Here is a 17,351-nt window from a genome sequence, read left to right as displayed (position 1 = left end):
ATTTTTCAATATTTTTCAACAAAATAAGGTTACTTGGACAATTTTATGAATAAAAGTACTCGTGTGGAAAGTCGATCGGCGCAACGAGTCTTGATAAAAAATTAGTTCTACTCGACGACATCAAACCCGCTCGTCCACCATTATTTGAAATGAATAATTATCAAAGCAGAAATAATAATGATAACGTTAATTCAACAACATTTATAACAGGAATGATACAAAGTATGCTAAAATGAAGTCGTAAACAAAAAGTACAGTACCTATATGGAAGTTTAAGTCACAATTGTGATAGCAGATATTTTTTCAAAAGAAATATTAAGTTCTGTAGATTCGTGGTGTTTTTAAACTAACAAGCTACTCTACTATGAAATATCGAATTCATTCCATATTTTGTATGTACATAATACGTGTGGAATAATCACGTTTCGTGTTGATCAGTTATCTGAATCTCATGAAACTCAACATTCGAATGTTTCAAATTCTTCTTCACAGCTAAACTGTTGAGGAGTTTCACTGATAATTATAATTTTATGGGAGAAATTCTTTAACACGAATCTAAATTTAGCTGAAAAAACGCACATCGGAAAAAATATTTACTATACTAATAAAAAGCAAACGAATGAACTACAAAAACGGCTGCACATGATCAGGTGAAAAATATCCAGGGAATAATATTTCTTTCACAGATGTTGACAAAAAAACCTTTTAGAAAGTTTTGATAAAAAATGAGAAACTGGAATGCGATTTTGTTTTGTTGAGTGGTGCGTTGTCATATGACTATCATTGTATTGTCAATATTCTATAGGATATTTTGAAATTTTTTGATATGGCCGAACAGTTTACATTCAATGAATATGCAGATATGCATGTATTTTATGGACGAGCATTTTGTAATGCTGCAGAAGCTCGTCGTCTGTATTCCGAGCATTTTCCCAATCGAACGGTACCGTCAAGAGAAACATTCGAGCGTGTCGATCGCAGCTTGAGGGAGACAGGTATGTAATAATTGATAATTAATTTGAGCACGTTGTTTTATTTCGATATTATTGTAGGTACAGTTTTTGCCAAAACGAGGTGGTGAGGGCGCTCCTAGGACTGTACGTACCGTTATATTGGAGGAAAATATTTTGGAAGCCGTCGCTGATGATCCTTCAATGAGCATCAGAAATCTATCAGAACAGTTCCATACATCCAAGTCCACTATTCATAGAATAATTAGGGAACAACTGCTCCACCCATTTCACATCCAGAAGGTACATGCCATGACACCTCAAGATTTTCCAGCACGACTGGAATATGTCAATTGGTTCATGGATAGGCAAAGAGAGGATATGACTTTTATTAATCGAGTTTTATTCACTGATGAAGCAGGTTTCAGTAGAGATGGAGTTATCAACTCTCATAATCTCCATATATGGGCCGAAGAAAATCCCCATTGGATATTGCAAGCCAAACACCAACGGAAATTCAACGTGAATGTTTGGGCTGGTATCATAGGAAACCATCTTATAGGACCATTCGTTCTACAGGACCGATTGAATGGAGAACGTTATTTGGAGTTCATTCAGAACGATTTGAATGGACTTTTGGAACATGTTCCATTGCAAACCCGAAGAGATATGTGGTTTATGCATGATGGCGCTCCTCCTCATTTTAGTTTGATTGTGCGTGACCATCTGAACCATATTTTCCACAATAGATGGATTGGTAGAGGTGGGCCATATTCATGGCCATCGCGGTCTCCGGATTTAAATCCATTGGATTTCTTTCTGTGGGGACATCTAAAAAGCCTTGTTTACGCTACACTTATTCACACAAGAGATGCATTGTTGAATAGAATAACATTACATAGTGAAGCCATACGAAACGACCCTGGAATGCTATTTCAAGTACAGAGAGGGTGTCTTCGCAGACTAAGAAAATGTATAGAGAGAGAAGGTGGTCATATCGAGCAGTTTCTGTAGCGGATTTTTCATTTCTGTTTGCTCTTGAGGCTCTTGAGTTTCGTTAGTTAAACGTGTTTGCATTATAAAAATTCGTTATAAACATTTTACCTATCATTTCCATTTTCCTTAAAAACTAATATTTTCGAATAATGGTAGACATCTCAGGATAAATGTTGTTGAATTACCGTTATCATTATTATTTCTGCTTTGATAATTATTCATTTCAAATAATGGTGGACGAGCGGGTTTGATGTCGTCGAGTAGAACTACATTTTTATCAAGACTCGTTGCTCCGATCGACTTTCCACACGAGTACTTTTATTCATAAAATTGTCCAAGTAACCTTAATTTGTTGAAAAATATCTGTCATTTCAAAGTTTTGGGGTGTGGACCATCGGGGGTAGTCCGTTCCTGACTTTGTAGCAAAACAACTGATTCCTATATGAAAGCTCATCGAAGGAATTCATTTGTTTAGTCAAATACCAAAATTTGGATGATTTTGAATATTCACTTGAGAAGTTATCAAAGACAAACATTTTTCATTTTGTAACTTCGAGGGCCCGTAACTTGATTACGAAGACTTTTAGGAAAAAAAGTTATATGAAGTACTGGTGATATTTTGACCCCATCTATACATTCCCGAGAGGAAAAGAGGAAGTCCAGGGACACCCTGTATAGATAGATAGATAATTTATTGGTGTTTTATACATTCATCAGTATTTACACAAGTCAATACATTCATATTAATAAAATTAGCATATGTCAGGCATCTATTAATATTAAAATAAACGATAGATGCTCACAATTCAAAGAAAAAAGTTTTTTAATAAAAACATTTATATCTTATAAGTACATCTGAGATATGTCGACGAGCACCCTTAAAAACAATCCAATGAAATTTAAAGTGGGTATTATAAAACAACGACAAATGTCTATATGGTTAAAGAACTTATATCACTGTGTGAGAATTCTTCGGTGCTGAAGAAAGCGTTTTTTATTAAAAAATATTTTATCCTTATTTTGAATATGTTATTAGGTAAAGATCTTATTTTTTGTGGTAATTTATTGTAAAGTTTCACAGTACATTTTGACATCTTTTTAAGCGGCAGTAGTTTGTACTCAAGTCATTTTCATGATAGTGTTGTGGTTGTGCACATTTTCAAAACTTTCATATTTTTATGTATATTAAATTTTCCATGATATAGAGAGAAGGAAAGATTAGTATTTTTAATTTAATTAATGAATTTCGACATTCATCTCTGTAGTCGATATTGCCTAATATTCTAATTGCTTTCCGTTGGTGTCGGAATATTCTATCACAGTCTGCTGCATGTCCCAGGGCGACAATACCAAAACAAATAATGGACTCATACAAGAAAAAATATGCCGTTCGAAGAGTTGCTTTGAAACTTGTCTGGAAAGATTTCTTAGTAAAAGTAGATCTCTCATGAGTTTTTTTGAAGTTCATTTATGTGATGATCCCATTTTATTTCATCCTCAAAATGAATTCCAAAAATTTCACACTACTTTGCGAATTTGAATAAATTTCCATATTTCTTAGGGTGAATACCATGTTTTGGGTTTTATTTTTATTCCGATATAATTCGTTAGCATTGAACCACCTTTCAGTTTGTGACTGTGCTTCAGAGAATAAAATAAGTGCCTTATCTAGACTTTTAGCAATTTTTTGGATTGTAGTACCGTCTGCATATAAAATATATGATATCGGGTTTTCCCGATATGGTAGGTCATCAATGAAAATTATGAATAATAGAGGTCCCAAAATAGATCCATGCGGTACACCATTTGTAATTTTTTTCTTGTTGATAGAGAATTGCTCACTTTTGCAGTTTGAAATCGATTTTCTAAGTATGAGTTGATAAACTCATACTTAGAAAATAGAAATAGAAAAATTATATAGTTTTAATTAATTCAAGAGAATTTCATGTGATACACAATCAAATGCTTTGCATAGATCACAAAATGTCATTTCTGTATAGTGTAGTTTTTCAAAAGATGTTATTTTGTTGCTATGTCTTGTATAGCCATTTCAAATATTTTTGATATTACTGGTAGCAGAGATATTGGTCTGTAGTTTGTAGGATCATTTGGATTCCCACTTTTGAAGATAGGTATTACTAATGCTTCTCTCAAGACGGAAGGGAAAATGCACTCTTTTGTACACTGGTTCAGCAGTTTAGTTAGAGGGATTAAGACTAAATTCAATATGCATTTGATCACTTCAACATTTAGTTCATATATATCTCTGCTGGATTTATTTTTTAATATATCTATATAAAACAACGATAAAAATAAAATAAATACAACAATAAAAATTAATTGGCGCTCCGGGGCGACTTCATTGATTCCAGTGGCGCATTTGCTTTTTCAGCTGCAGGAAAACCCGGAAAAACCTGCAGCACCACATCATCTGAAGATCTTGATCTAACAATGTCCTCTCTCTCATAAAACAAAATGTAGGGTGTCTCCAGAGGCTCCAATAAATTCAATGCATCACCAGAACACTTCGTGACACAACTATCGTCAAACTTATACCAGGCCGTTTCTTCTTTGACCAAGGCGTAATAATGACCATATTCAACGCCAGAACCACAGTGAACAATGACTGCATGAATATTATAACAGTGGTCTGCTAGGTTGAAATGTTCATCTATTTCGAACCTTCCAAAGAGTTTCTTGCTTCCGTTAGAGGTTGAGTCTTGTTTGAAAATCATCAGTGTTATTATTAGATTGACTGGTGCCTCAGCTATACTTGTTTCCTTATAACAGTCAGTTAGTTTGGCGCATGTTTGACAATACAGTCGATCATCGCCTGTTAAAAATTCCATTTTCAGATGATTTAACAATAAGCTTTGCACGGACTGGTAATTAGTCGTATTAGGAAAATCTATATGAAGTTCCAGAAATTCACATAAGTTTTCAGTTCTTCTTGAACATTTACCACAAAGTAAACAAGTGAGTATTTTTCCAGCAAAATATTTACAAACACAAGACGAGATGGGTTGTATGGAATCATTCAGCCCAGAGCAGCTGGGAGTATTGATTTTGCTATTGTTTTGCTCACGAAGAGTATTCAACAAGAACCCCAAGAATTCGGAACAATTCTCTTGTTGTCCTAACGAGTATTTAGTGGACTTCAAAGACTCCAGGAAATTGGTTGGAGGGAAAGATGATACCTTCTTACGAAACTGCAGCTGCATGAACAGTTGTTTGAGTTTGATGAATAAGCAGGAAACATTCCCGTTTTCGTTCATTATTAAAACTTCGTTCTTGAAATTCTTCGTCATGAACAACACTTGTAAAATGCTATTCATGTAACAAGTGTTTCCTAAATCATCCAATCCAATTTTCTTTTCTAGATTTTTAGGACAATTCTCTACTGATTCGTAAGGAAGAACACGTTTCACAGAATCTCCATAAGAACCATTTCTTGATATATAGAGTTACTTGATTTTAATACATCTCTAACTTCATTGTAGGTAAATTTTATTATAGTGAAATTTTCAAGATTCAAATTGTTTAGTTTTTTGAGAGGGTTCAAGTTTGAACTATCTATTTCTTTTATTAGGTTTTTTGGATTATTTATAAAGTAGGCATAGAAGGTGTTTGGTGAGACTGGTGTTTAAGTCGTTGTTCTCTGTTTTTGTTCTCTTTACGATAATCCACATGCATTTATTTTGATTTTTCGATTTTTTTGTACGATTGTCATCACATTTCCTTTCAGCATATGCAATAGTTTTTTGTATATTTTTTTCAAACTGTTTAGTTGTTTGAATTGAAGGGGTTATATTTTTAGGAGTGAATAATTTTTGGGAAAGAAAGTTTTTGGCTTTCTACTACTCCATCTTGATACAAAAAAAACAAGGATGAGTAATAATAAGTAATTGCACACGTAAGTGCAATTTATTACAATTCATTTAAAGTAGAACTCATGTGAATGATATCTGATTTTTTATTCCACAACGAATGTTTGAAATACAAAACTGAGTAGAGAAAAGTATCTTCTGTATAATTCAGTGTTCATATAGAAGTATTTGTTTGGAAAGAATTTTTTCTTTCGTGTAATTCAATGTTCATATGAAAGTAGCTGTTTCAGGAGGACTTTCTTTCAGTTTGTGTCTGAAAGTTACTTCTTTGCATGATCTACACATCCATATATAGAGTTACTTATTTTAAAATTGATTACTCCCTTCCTTTCCTTGGAAGATTCCCTCATCCTCGTTTTTTGTATCAAGATGGAGTAGTAGAAAGCCAAAAACTTTCTCTCCCAAAAATGTTTAGTTGTTGTTTGAGATAATCAGAAGGATACTCTGTATATATTTCGTTCAAGAGGTGTAGCTGGTCTCGCATGTTTCTTATTTCGCTATTCAACCATGTATTATTTGCTTTTTTTGTTTCTATATCATAGTTTTTTTCAGGAAATGAGTCCATGAATGCTTTTTCTAATTCACCGATGAGAATTTTCATTTTATCATAAGTTTTTATGTTGTCATCAATAAATGACCAATCTGTGTTTTCAATGATGTTATAGAATATAAATTTACCTGAATCTGTTATATAGGTCGGCTTATCTTTTTGTTTATTATCAATTTGTTCTGATGTATTTCCAATTTCAAGATTTGTCCGTGTCGGTCAGACAGATCTGTTTCTATTGTTGTTGTTTCGTAGGGAAAACATGTGAAATTTATGAATATATTATCATGAAGAAATAAGAATTTGAAGTTTCTATGTTCTTTACCACTTTTATTTGCCGTTTCGTCCTATAAGAACATTTTCAAACTTATACAATGTAGTAACTGCAGTAACGTTAGTTACAAATAAAAGTGATAAAGAACTAGAAAGTTTCAATTCTCTTTTCTTCATTATAATTTCCTAACACGTAGTAACGGCTACGTCCATCAATTTATTGAATATAGTATCAATACAATTTTCCCCCTAGTAGGACAGTTAATCATTTTTTAAAAACCGCATGATTAAAGCAGATCACACAGGGCTATATTTTCTTTTTGTTTTGTGCAATCTAATTTTTCGAAAATATTTTCTAGTGAGTTCAAAAATATGTCAAAATCTCATGTCATTTGCGGATCTGTAAATGCTATCGATCACTGCTATTCTCCATTTGATAACACATGTCTGCGATGAAAAAATTGTAGGATATTTAACTAGTGATTCTTAACAGTATTTTGTGTGCAGATTACGAAAAAAATAGTAAAACCTATAGATAAGTCACACCTATAGATAAGTCACACCTATAGATAAGTCACAAATTTCACTTGAACGATTCAGTACAAGACCTGGGCCTCCCAAAGGACTCAGCAGAAGTTTCAGGGTCTAGACTTAAACAAAGACAACTACGAAACTTTGGTGGCTGAATTGATACAAAACTACAAAATGTTATGCTGCAACATGGGGGTCAAAATCCATTTCCTTCACTCACATCTGGACGACTTTCCCAAAAATCTAGAGGCTGTAAGTGAGGAACAAGGAGAACGGTTCCATCAAGGCATGGAACGCATATAACAGTGACGCATTTGCTTTTTCAGCTGCAGGAAAACCCGAAAACCTGCAGCACCACATCATCTGAAGATCTTGATCTACCAATATCCTATCTCTCATAAAACAAAATGTAGGGTATCTCTAATAATTCATATACATCGCCAGAACACTTAGTGACATGACTATCGTCTAACTTGAACCATTCCGTTTCATCTTTGGCCAAGGCATAATAATGACCGGATTCAACGCCAGAGCCACAGTGAGCAATGACTGCATGAAGATTATAATAGTGATCTGCTGGATTGAAGTGTTCATCAATTTCGAACCTTCGTAAGAGTTTGGTGCTTCCGTCAGAGGTTGAGTCATGTTTGAAGATCATCAGTGTTATTATTAGACTGACTGGTGCCTCAGATATACTTGTTTTCTTATAACAGTCAGTTGAAGTTCCAGAAATTCACATACGTTTTCGCTACCTCTTGAACATTTACTACATAGTAAACAAGTGAGGATTTTTTCAGTAAAAGATTTACAAACACAAGTCAAGATAGACTGTACGGAATCATTCAATCCAGAGCGGTCAGAAGTATTGATTCTGTTATTCTTTGGCTCGCGAAGAGTATTCAACAAGAACCCCAAGATTCAGAACAATCCTCTTATTGTCCTAACAGGAAATCGGTTGGAGGAAACGATGATACATTCTTACGAAACTGCAGCTGCATGAACAGGTGTATTTTGGAAGTGTTATCATTATGTAATGAGTGGTTGAAAATATAGGAGGCTTTTATTTTCATTTTTCATGATAATCTCTTACCATATAGTAACGGCTGCATCTATTCAATATTCAATTTACGGTGTAGAGAGACTTTATTGATGTGTTCAGAACTGAAATGTTGACGCGACTTCATTCTTCATTTTTGAAGACTGTGTTTTTGTGAACAATTGTTATAAAACCTATAAAAAAAGATCTGTCATTTATACACCAAACAATAGTATGAAGGATTAGCGGAAAACACCATTTTCCAGGGTCCAGGTATCCAGAAATCGTACATATCCACCAGGTTAATGTACAATATATGTTTTATAGTAATTCACCTGTTTATATATGCTGGATTATTGAAAATTGGGAAATTGTCAACGTTGTCGGATTTGAAAAATATCTTAAATATGCTACTGTATGCTACTACTACTATATGGTACTACTCATCTGTTTATTTTCTTTCAGACTGAAATTTCAATAGTATTCATCATCGTATCTCAGGAAAAGTCTTCTACAGTAGTTTTGAAATGAAAAGCAAGCTTTTCCCTAGTAATTACTTCTATAAAAACTGTTGATTTCTCAGGATATTTTGTCTTTCCAGATATCTACATGATCTAAAGTTTCTCACGTTCCTACCTTTCCATTTCGATATGTCAAAGCTATTGAATTTACCAACATTTTGTAGCTGTCTTCAAGAGATTCAATTTTTTTATGAGTAATATCTTTCAATAGTATTATCTGATATTATCTGTGCCCAAATGATGTTCTCGTTCAATAAACTCATTTCACACTAATTTTATTCATCTCAGAAATTTCTCAACCATTTTATTACTGCGAATTATAATTTGTTTTGATCAAAACTCTCACTGATAAATAATTCCAAGGTCTGAGATATGATTATCGAGAGCCATATCTGGTTATTTGCTTGAAATTGTCATCATCTGAGAAGATTATAGACTCCATTGAAGTTGATGGATTGATAATACTCGTAAGGGATTAAATGAGTTGCCAATCATAGCCTTTCTAACATATCATGAATTTTATCGTAACTGAGTGTATTATTTTTTGCATATTTTTGTTCATTCTATACTTTCGTAACTGCTATTTGAGCTAACATACGCCAGTTAGTTTTTTTTGTTTTGATTTATTATATTTACAGTTAATTTAGATCTCATGTGAAAGGGTTCAAATATGAATGGAAGGTGAAATGGATGGCAACTATAAACGGTAAACAGATTGTGGCAAATGGGGAGGAGGAGATATGAGGGTAGCAGTAAATGCTGCTCTCACTAACAATATGGGGTTTTTTCGAGCCTCAGTTACATACGACGTTCCGAAGTCGACCTGAGAATGCCGAGGAAGAAAAGCTTGTGATACTGTTAATGCTGACACTGATTCCATCAATGACTGCGGAGAATAGATAACTATTCGATAATGAAACTGGTATGGCAGGAAAAGACGACTGGTAGGAAAAACATCGAGAAGAAGCATCAAACCAAAATGCGTAAAACAGAAATTGAATCAGAAGCTGGTTTATCTCAAGAGGAGGATGATGACTATGCTTGCATTTATTGTGAGTATGCATACTTAGAGTCAACAGAAGTTTGGGTCATCTGCAGCGTGTGCCATGGAAGTGCCGGAGCCAATGAGGAAGAAAGAGAGACAAAAATATTGTTGAATGTTGTTTGCCTGATCAGAATGTTTTCTCGTTCTACCCCATACCGTTTCCCCTCTAATTTTCGCTGTGGAGCAAAACAGAAAATCCTCCGAACTCACATCAATCATTATTTCGCAAAAAGTTACATGTTTTTGCATGCCACAACGTTGAATTAAAAGATAAAAACGTATAAGTGTTGGAGAATTTCATCAAAAAGTTTAATTATTTTTTTGAATAACGACTTTTGTCTAACTATCTCATCTTGCCCCGGTCTAACCCAATCTGTTCGATTGAATGAAAAACTATTTCTTCAAATCACATATTTATTATTCGAACCAAAAACTATGACAATATCAAGCATCCACACAAACAAGTTTAACTGGATCGAATACTTGTTTGCCTTCACAAGTGAAAGTAACAGGTATTCCTCTCACACATTCGTAGAACTTCGATGGATTCCATGGATGAGGAACTAAGGCTCCATCAGGCAAATTACTGCAAACTGATACTGTGAAAAAATATAATTATTAATGAGCATCAATGTATTAGAGGAAAACTAGGTTGGGACTATCGTTGAAAACGTTGATGCATATCAAGTAAGCCTACTAAACTCCTCAAAACAATTGAAGGATCACTTTTCTGAGCTTCTTATTTTTTTATCAGTGGAAAACTTTTTATATGTTATATTATTCTGAAAGGCAATGCAAATGGCTACCATATCCATGCTAAATCACTGAATATTTTCATTGTTGTGTATTAAGTGCACGTGGGAAAAGTAAAGAACTACCAAAATCAGAATGGAAACCTTTCAATTATTGAAATCAAAAGTAGACAAATCATTGTCTTGTGTTAAAATTCACGACTCAGTATCTTGTGTTTTCTTCTTGTTTCAGAAATCGCAGCTCGGATTCGCTGGGGAATTATTCTTAGAAGTCTCTTGAGGTTTTCTTGAGGCCAACTCTCCCAACGATTTACAGCTCATCCAAAGTGGTGGGTTCATTTTGTCAGCTTCGGATTCTTCTTTTCAGTGTATCCCAGACATATTTGATGAGTTTTAGGTCTGGGCTGCAAGCGGACCACCCCAAAGTATTGTGGACTTGTAGGTAGTCTGACGCACGATCCCTGCACGTGGAAAGGGGCCCCATCGTACATAAAAATGATGTTGTGCCGTCCTGTTTCTGGTCTGTGACGTATCTGGACATCCAACACCTCATCGACGTACCTTTGGGCGGTCAGGGATTCTTTGCGGATGACTACAAGGTCTTTGCGATCATTGAGTGTTATTGCACCCCACACCATTATTGATCCACCTTCAAATGGGACTCTTGAAGATAAACAGCAGCAAAGAAAACGTCATTACTTCTTCTCTTTACTCTGGATCGACCATCATTTACAAAAATAGTAAATTCCAAAGGTCACATTATTATATTTATCATTAAACTTATTCTTGTAAACGATCATCACAAAGATAAACAGCAACAAAGAAAACGTCATTACTTCTTCTCTTTACACTGGATCGACCATCATTTCCAAAAATAGTAAATTCCAAAGGTCACATTATTATATTTATCATTAAACTTATTCTTGTAAACGATCATCACAAAGTAGTCATCCTTTGGTTGTTTTGAGGAGTGTATATTCAAATAACCTGAAAACAGGTGAAAGGATGAAATTAGAAGTCATACTCACTTGGAGCTGCAGTGGTTGGTGGCGGTACTGAAAAACCAAGCATCAAATCATTCTTTTCAATTATAAATGTTCATCAAATGGCGCTGCTGATATTCGAAAGATTGGTGTGATATGTGCCAAATTTGGGGTTTGTTGCTTCTACTTCCACAATAGATCAACACAATGCCTTTCCAGTTTCCCAGCAACTGTCAGTGCAAGAAAAATGGATGGCTCTTCTAATCTTTCAGGATTATCAACCACAATGTAGTGCAAACTCATTTGCAATATTCATCACATCAATCAGAAACTGCATTTAACGAGTTGGCGCCCAACTTGTGGCCAATTAATACCTTTATCAGCTCTATACATTTTTTGACTCCTTCATCACTGAAATCTTTCGAAAATCAGTTTTAAAATGAGTTCAACACTTCTTTTGTGAACACTAATTCAGTTGGTAAATCGCTTTTTGTGAAAAGATTTTTAAAAACTTACCAGTTCCGCCTCCTCGAGCTGAAACACAAAAAATATAAATATATTTTGGGGACAGTGGCAGGACTGGAGGCACGTTTGAAGAAGAGCTATATCACTTTTTTATGTGATTTTGATCATATAACTGACAAACGATTAGTAATAAGTTGGAACATGTTGATACGGAATGAAGGTTCTAGGCCACGCTAACTTGGGCATAATACTACCACATGAACAATATAATCGTAAGGTCTCTAACGGAAGGTAGGGGGACTCTGTCTTTTACTGGCGATTCATTTCTGAAGTAGGGCAGCTGCAATGACCGTAAAGAGCGATTGTAGACTACTTCCAGGTTAATGTCTTCTATAAATTCTGTAATTATTAGATTTCATTGAAGAAAGGACACGTTCCATTTGTCAACTTCACTGAATGAAATCATTGAATGCTGATTTTTCAATGCAAGGTATCTGGAACAACTATTACATAAATCAGACAGGCATGTTTCGAGTTTTCATATTGAGTTCACTCCACTATTCCAAAGTTTCCATGAATAGATATAGTAGTTTATGTTGCCATTTTCTGAAAAGAGAGTTCTTCATTGAACTCACCTTATGTCGTGGCGTTGTTCCACCCAATGTGAGTATTCACCTATCCGGCATCTAGATGGTGCAAAATACCTTATGGATAACACACTTGAATTTGTGAGACTTCTGAGTAAATATCAGGCGAAACTCTCTGGCTTACAGAGACAGGTCTAGTCATTAATGGTACCATCAGTACCATTAATGGTACTGGCCGTCAGCGGCCAGATCCTTCTACATCTACCTCTTCTTCACATTTTTCTGGAGAGAAAGGCTACATGAACTGCATATAGACTCGTGCACATTGCCTGTTGGTTGACACTGGGAGTAACAGCATTTTGGAAATGACCTCTGCCTTTATGCCTTCAACTGTCAACTACGAACTGCTTTATAAAATACTGTTTCCGAGTAAAGAAGACCGGATCCTCCGGGCAAAGGAGATATTAAGAGCAGATAGTTGTTGGTTCACAAATGGATCAAAAACACCTTCCGGTTCTGGTGCAGGTGTTTTCAGTCGTAGACCCAGGACAGAGACATCAACCTGCCTAGGAACCTATGCTACTGTATTTGAAGTGGAAATTTATGCTATTGAGTTGTTTGCGAAGGGATTGGAAGAGTCCTACCTCATGCACAAGTCAATGAAAATATTCTTGGACAATGAAGCGGCGTTGGAAGCTCTTGGCTTCTACCAAGTAACATCTACATTGGTAGCAAATTGCCAAAAACGACTCTCCTCGATAGGGAGACTCAACAGATTGTTTGTCTTGTCTGGATTTCTGGCCATACTAGCCTGTAAGGCAATGAGGCTGCTGACTCCCTTGCAAAGGAGGGTGCTGCAAGCAGCTTCATCGGACCAGAGCCTGTCGTTGGCATCGCTTTAGGCTTTGTCAAACAAAAATTCAACTCCTGGATGGCAAGTAGATTTATGGAGTTTTGGCAGAATTTTCCAGCACTGGCTCACTCCAAGAGTTTATCCACGCTTCGAAGCTTGACACCAAACAGTTATTAGATGTATCGCTGAACTACGATATCTAACAGGCCTACTCACAGGTCACTGTCATTTGAATCATCATATGCAGAGACTTGGACTGTCGGAAGACAGTGTGTGTTGCCCCTGTTTGGAAAAGGAAGAAACAGCAGAGCACATACTTTATGCCTGCCCTGTTGGGGACCGACTCAGGTTTTTAAAGTTCAGCAGAGCCGTACTCTTATCATCTGACTTGAAAGACCACTCACCACACAAACTAATCAGTTTCGTTTAGAAGCTGTGTTTATTTGGTCGAGTGTGAATAGTTGTGAGTCACAAGAAACCCTTGCGGGTTGCGGTGTAGGGTCGAATAGACCCCCTCACTTTGGGCCTAACCTAATTTAACTTCAATATCAGATGAGCTCATGCGATATTATACGTAATTCCTTGCTGTGAAGATCTATAATCCATTCATAGAATCCATGAGATCTTACCATAAACAGATTACGGCAGATATTTCTATGACGTTTTATCATTTCTGTATAATAAGTCAATTGCGGAAAGTTGTCATGTGTGGTGACGATGAATACCAAGTAGTTTTTTCTATCACTATGTATCCAACCCATCTAAATCTGGAGTCCTAACTCAGGAGGGCTTCTGAAACCCCATTGAGATTATCAGTTCATTATTTTTCAAAGCCTTCTACAGAAAACTTCGAACTTTGCGAGGGCTGGCATGTCTGATTTGAGTGGCTAGATACGTTCGTGAATATTACTTCAGAAAACTATTCACAACACGTAGAGCCTCTCGAAAAATTTTTCCTGGGAAATTCAAGGTCATCCACAATATATTTTAGTAGTATCACTATAGACTTTTGAACCTTATCGAGGCAGTTGTGTATACGTCTTTCAGTACCTAGAACCGTGTGGTCGTAGATCCGTTTGTGGTTCTAAAAGCAACTGGATAGTGTTGAACAGGCAGTGTAGTTTGTCAGACTTCACATCCTCTGTAAATTGCCACATACAACCTAGACAGTGGTCTTGTTTTCCAGAGCCTACCTTTCTACGGTCCCAATGCTATTATCATTGTCATGAGTTATACCTAATGTTTTGAGTGATATGAGCTGAATAGCCTCGTTTTGAGTACTCGATAGAAATCACGTGGATGGAGATATTTTATACTTACTGCAATCTACATTATCGAAATCATCGCAGTAGTTTTGAATATGGTTCCAGTACAAACCATCAGGACATGTCTCGGAATACAAGGTGCCTTTGTTACAGTCATATACCTTCTTGCAGTCAGTTGGATCGTAGTAGTATACACTAGATTCAGAATAGAAACACGTGGGAAGAGGCGTTGGACCTGTGAGAAAAAATGTACATTTTTTTATGTGTACTTTCCAGATATTTAATTTTTTCATCATTTTTTTTATCATGTTTTTTCATCCAGTTTATATCTGTTTCTATATTCTGATCAATATTCATTTTCAGCTTTTTGTAAGAAAATTGAACTGAACAATACGAAAACTCAAAAATGATCCTGAGAAGTAACAATTAGTAGTGATTGTGACGCACTGTTTGGAACCTTTGGTGTAGTAATGAATATTACTGAAGTTTTTCCCCAATACCAAACTGTTATTTTATTACCTCGTCACGTGTTTCGGCCACCAAGTGATCATCTTCAAGAGGAAGATCAAAACTGATCTTGATCTTCTTTCCATTAACCTTCCTCAATCATCGGAAATTTGTTATTTTCAGGAAGATCAAGATCAGTTTTGATCTTTCTCTTGAAGATGATCACTTGGTGATCGAAACACGTGTCGAGGTGTTAGAATAACGGTTTGGTGTTGGGAAGAACCTCCAGTAATATTAATTAGTAGTGATGTTTGAGTGAAAAAACAAATTTCCTATAATTTGTTGAGGTAGGTGAATGTATGAACAAGCTGAATATCTCAAAATATATACATACAATAACAAAAATGAAAAAAATACATAGATCTTGTGAAATATTCCTACGGTTGGAGTATTACATAGGTATATTTACAGAGTTTTCCCTTAAAGTTTTTTTCAAATCGTACAATATGAATTTAAGAATCAACCTTGTGAATATTTTCTACACCACACACTGGAAACATATGAAAACTCTTGAGGAGTTCATGAATAATAATTTGCTGAAATTGTTGAACAAATAACATAATTTCAATCAAATAAGTATATGACTAGTATCTTTACCACTTGATATTTGTTTTATATCTGAAATAATCACACTCACCTGTAGGATATGTTGGTGTCACTGAAACAAAAACATTTAGATTATGATGACATCGACAGCATACCAATCATGACATTCTCATCATTGGATGGATCCACTAATTTCATAAATAACTTCAATAATCTAGAACTATAAAACTCTTGCTTCTCACATTGTCATGGGACATTAGTAGAGAGCATGCTCTGAAAAATCTCAGCAACTCGATCAGTTTTTCATCATTTATTCATGTCGAAATGACAAAAAACAATACCTCGCTTGTCAAATATTTTGCACATTTTTTTTTCTTGGAACTGGCCTCTGAAGAAACGAATTGTGTTCATGAAAAATATAGACAACGGAACAACTGAAATATTTTCAAAATTAGCAACATAAAATATCATGAACATCCCCACACCAAATTGGTTGAAGTCTGCTACAGTTATCTGAAATAATGAGGCGCTCATTTTGCCTTAACTATAATGAAACTATTGGGTCCAGTGGAGTCTCAGTGGACACCACAACCAACAATATAATGAAAAAAAAGGACACCACAGACATGTTATTATATTTTTTTATTATTATTAGAAAAATCAACTGAAAATACAACTTTTTTGTCGCTTGTGCTGTCTTCATATCTAGCTTCGTTTTCAATACAATACTGTTTATTGTATGATTTTCACTATGAAGGGTTATAGAACCTCAACCTACTTAGACCAACCCACTACAAATATTCCATATTTTCTGCACAACAAAGGTGTGAATATTGCTTTCAAAACCAACAACAACTTAGGCATTAAAAATAACAAAGATGAAAGCTTAGTTTTAGAAAAATCGGGAGTGTATAAATTATCATGCCTGATGATTTATATAGGTCAAACTGGAATAACGTTCAAAGCCCGCATAAAGGAACGCAGGAATAGCTTCCATAATGAAAAAAAATCCACATATGCCTCTCATTTAATTACAGACGGACATGAGTTCAACCATGAATACAAGCTCCTCTATTTCCAGAAGAAAAATTTGAAACTTAACCTGTTGGACATAATGGAAATGAACAAATTTAAAAACAGTTAACTAGTTTAGTGATCCAATTATTTTTCTGAAAAAAGGTTGGTTGGATAACAGGATCAATTTTTTCGTAAAAAACAATTGTTTACTTGCCGTCGTTTCGAATTTAATTAAATTTTTCTTCAGGGCTCGAAAAGTAGTTTTTTCGTGTTGATGATATTACTATTTCATAAACCATCAGATATATCAGATACGTATGTGAAAGAAATGAAAAACATTGCAAACAATCAAAATTTTCGAGACAACACCAACACAAAATGACATGAAACAAACGTGTCTAATATGTCCGATGGTTTTCAAAACAGTTATATTATCAACACGAAAAAACTACTTTTTTTCCGAGCTCTGGAGAGGAATTTGATTAAATTCGAAATGATCGAAATGATCCTGGTTCCCAACCAACCTTTTTTCAAAAAAAATTAAAAATTCTCAATATCTCATGAACGATCAAACTGAATTGAATAATGCG

The 17,351-nt window shown here is 35.1% G+C and overlaps 1 protein-coding gene across 1 annotated transcript in view; it reads right to left on the bottom strand.

Annotated features, from left to right (window-relative positions):
• Positions 1 to 10,182: 10,182 nt before the first annotated feature.
• LOC111504954 (peritrophin-44) overlaps positions 10,183 to 17,351 on the bottom strand; it is a 28,665-nt gene continuing 21,496 nt past the window's right edge. Inside the window, exons 7-11 of the mRNA XM_023159680.2 lie at positions 15,836 to 15,856; positions 14,747 to 14,926; positions 12,038 to 12,055; positions 11,567 to 11,593; positions 10,183 to 10,385 (exon numbers count right to left, since the gene is read on the bottom strand). Of these exons, the coding sequence (XP_023015448.2) occupies positions 10,231 to 10,385; positions 11,567 to 11,593; positions 12,038 to 12,055; positions 14,747 to 14,926; positions 15,836 to 15,856 (401 nt within the window). The 3' untranslated portion in view covers positions 10,183 to 10,230. The remainder of the gene's footprint in view (positions 10,386 to 11,566; positions 11,594 to 12,037; positions 12,056 to 14,746; positions 14,927 to 15,835; positions 15,857 to 17,351) is intronic.

This window comes from Leptinotarsa decemlineata, unplaced genomic scaffold (assembly GCF_025532065.1).
Source record: "Leptinotarsa decemlineata unplaced genomic scaffold, Ldec_3_MD MMD2_tig00002082_RagTag_RagTag, whole genome shotgun sequence".
NCBI lineage: Eukaryota > Metazoa > Arthropoda > Insecta > Coleoptera > Chrysomelidae > Leptinotarsa > Leptinotarsa decemlineata.
Note: the sequence above shows the minus strand (reverse complement) of the source record. Positions and strands in the feature narration are given on the sequence as shown.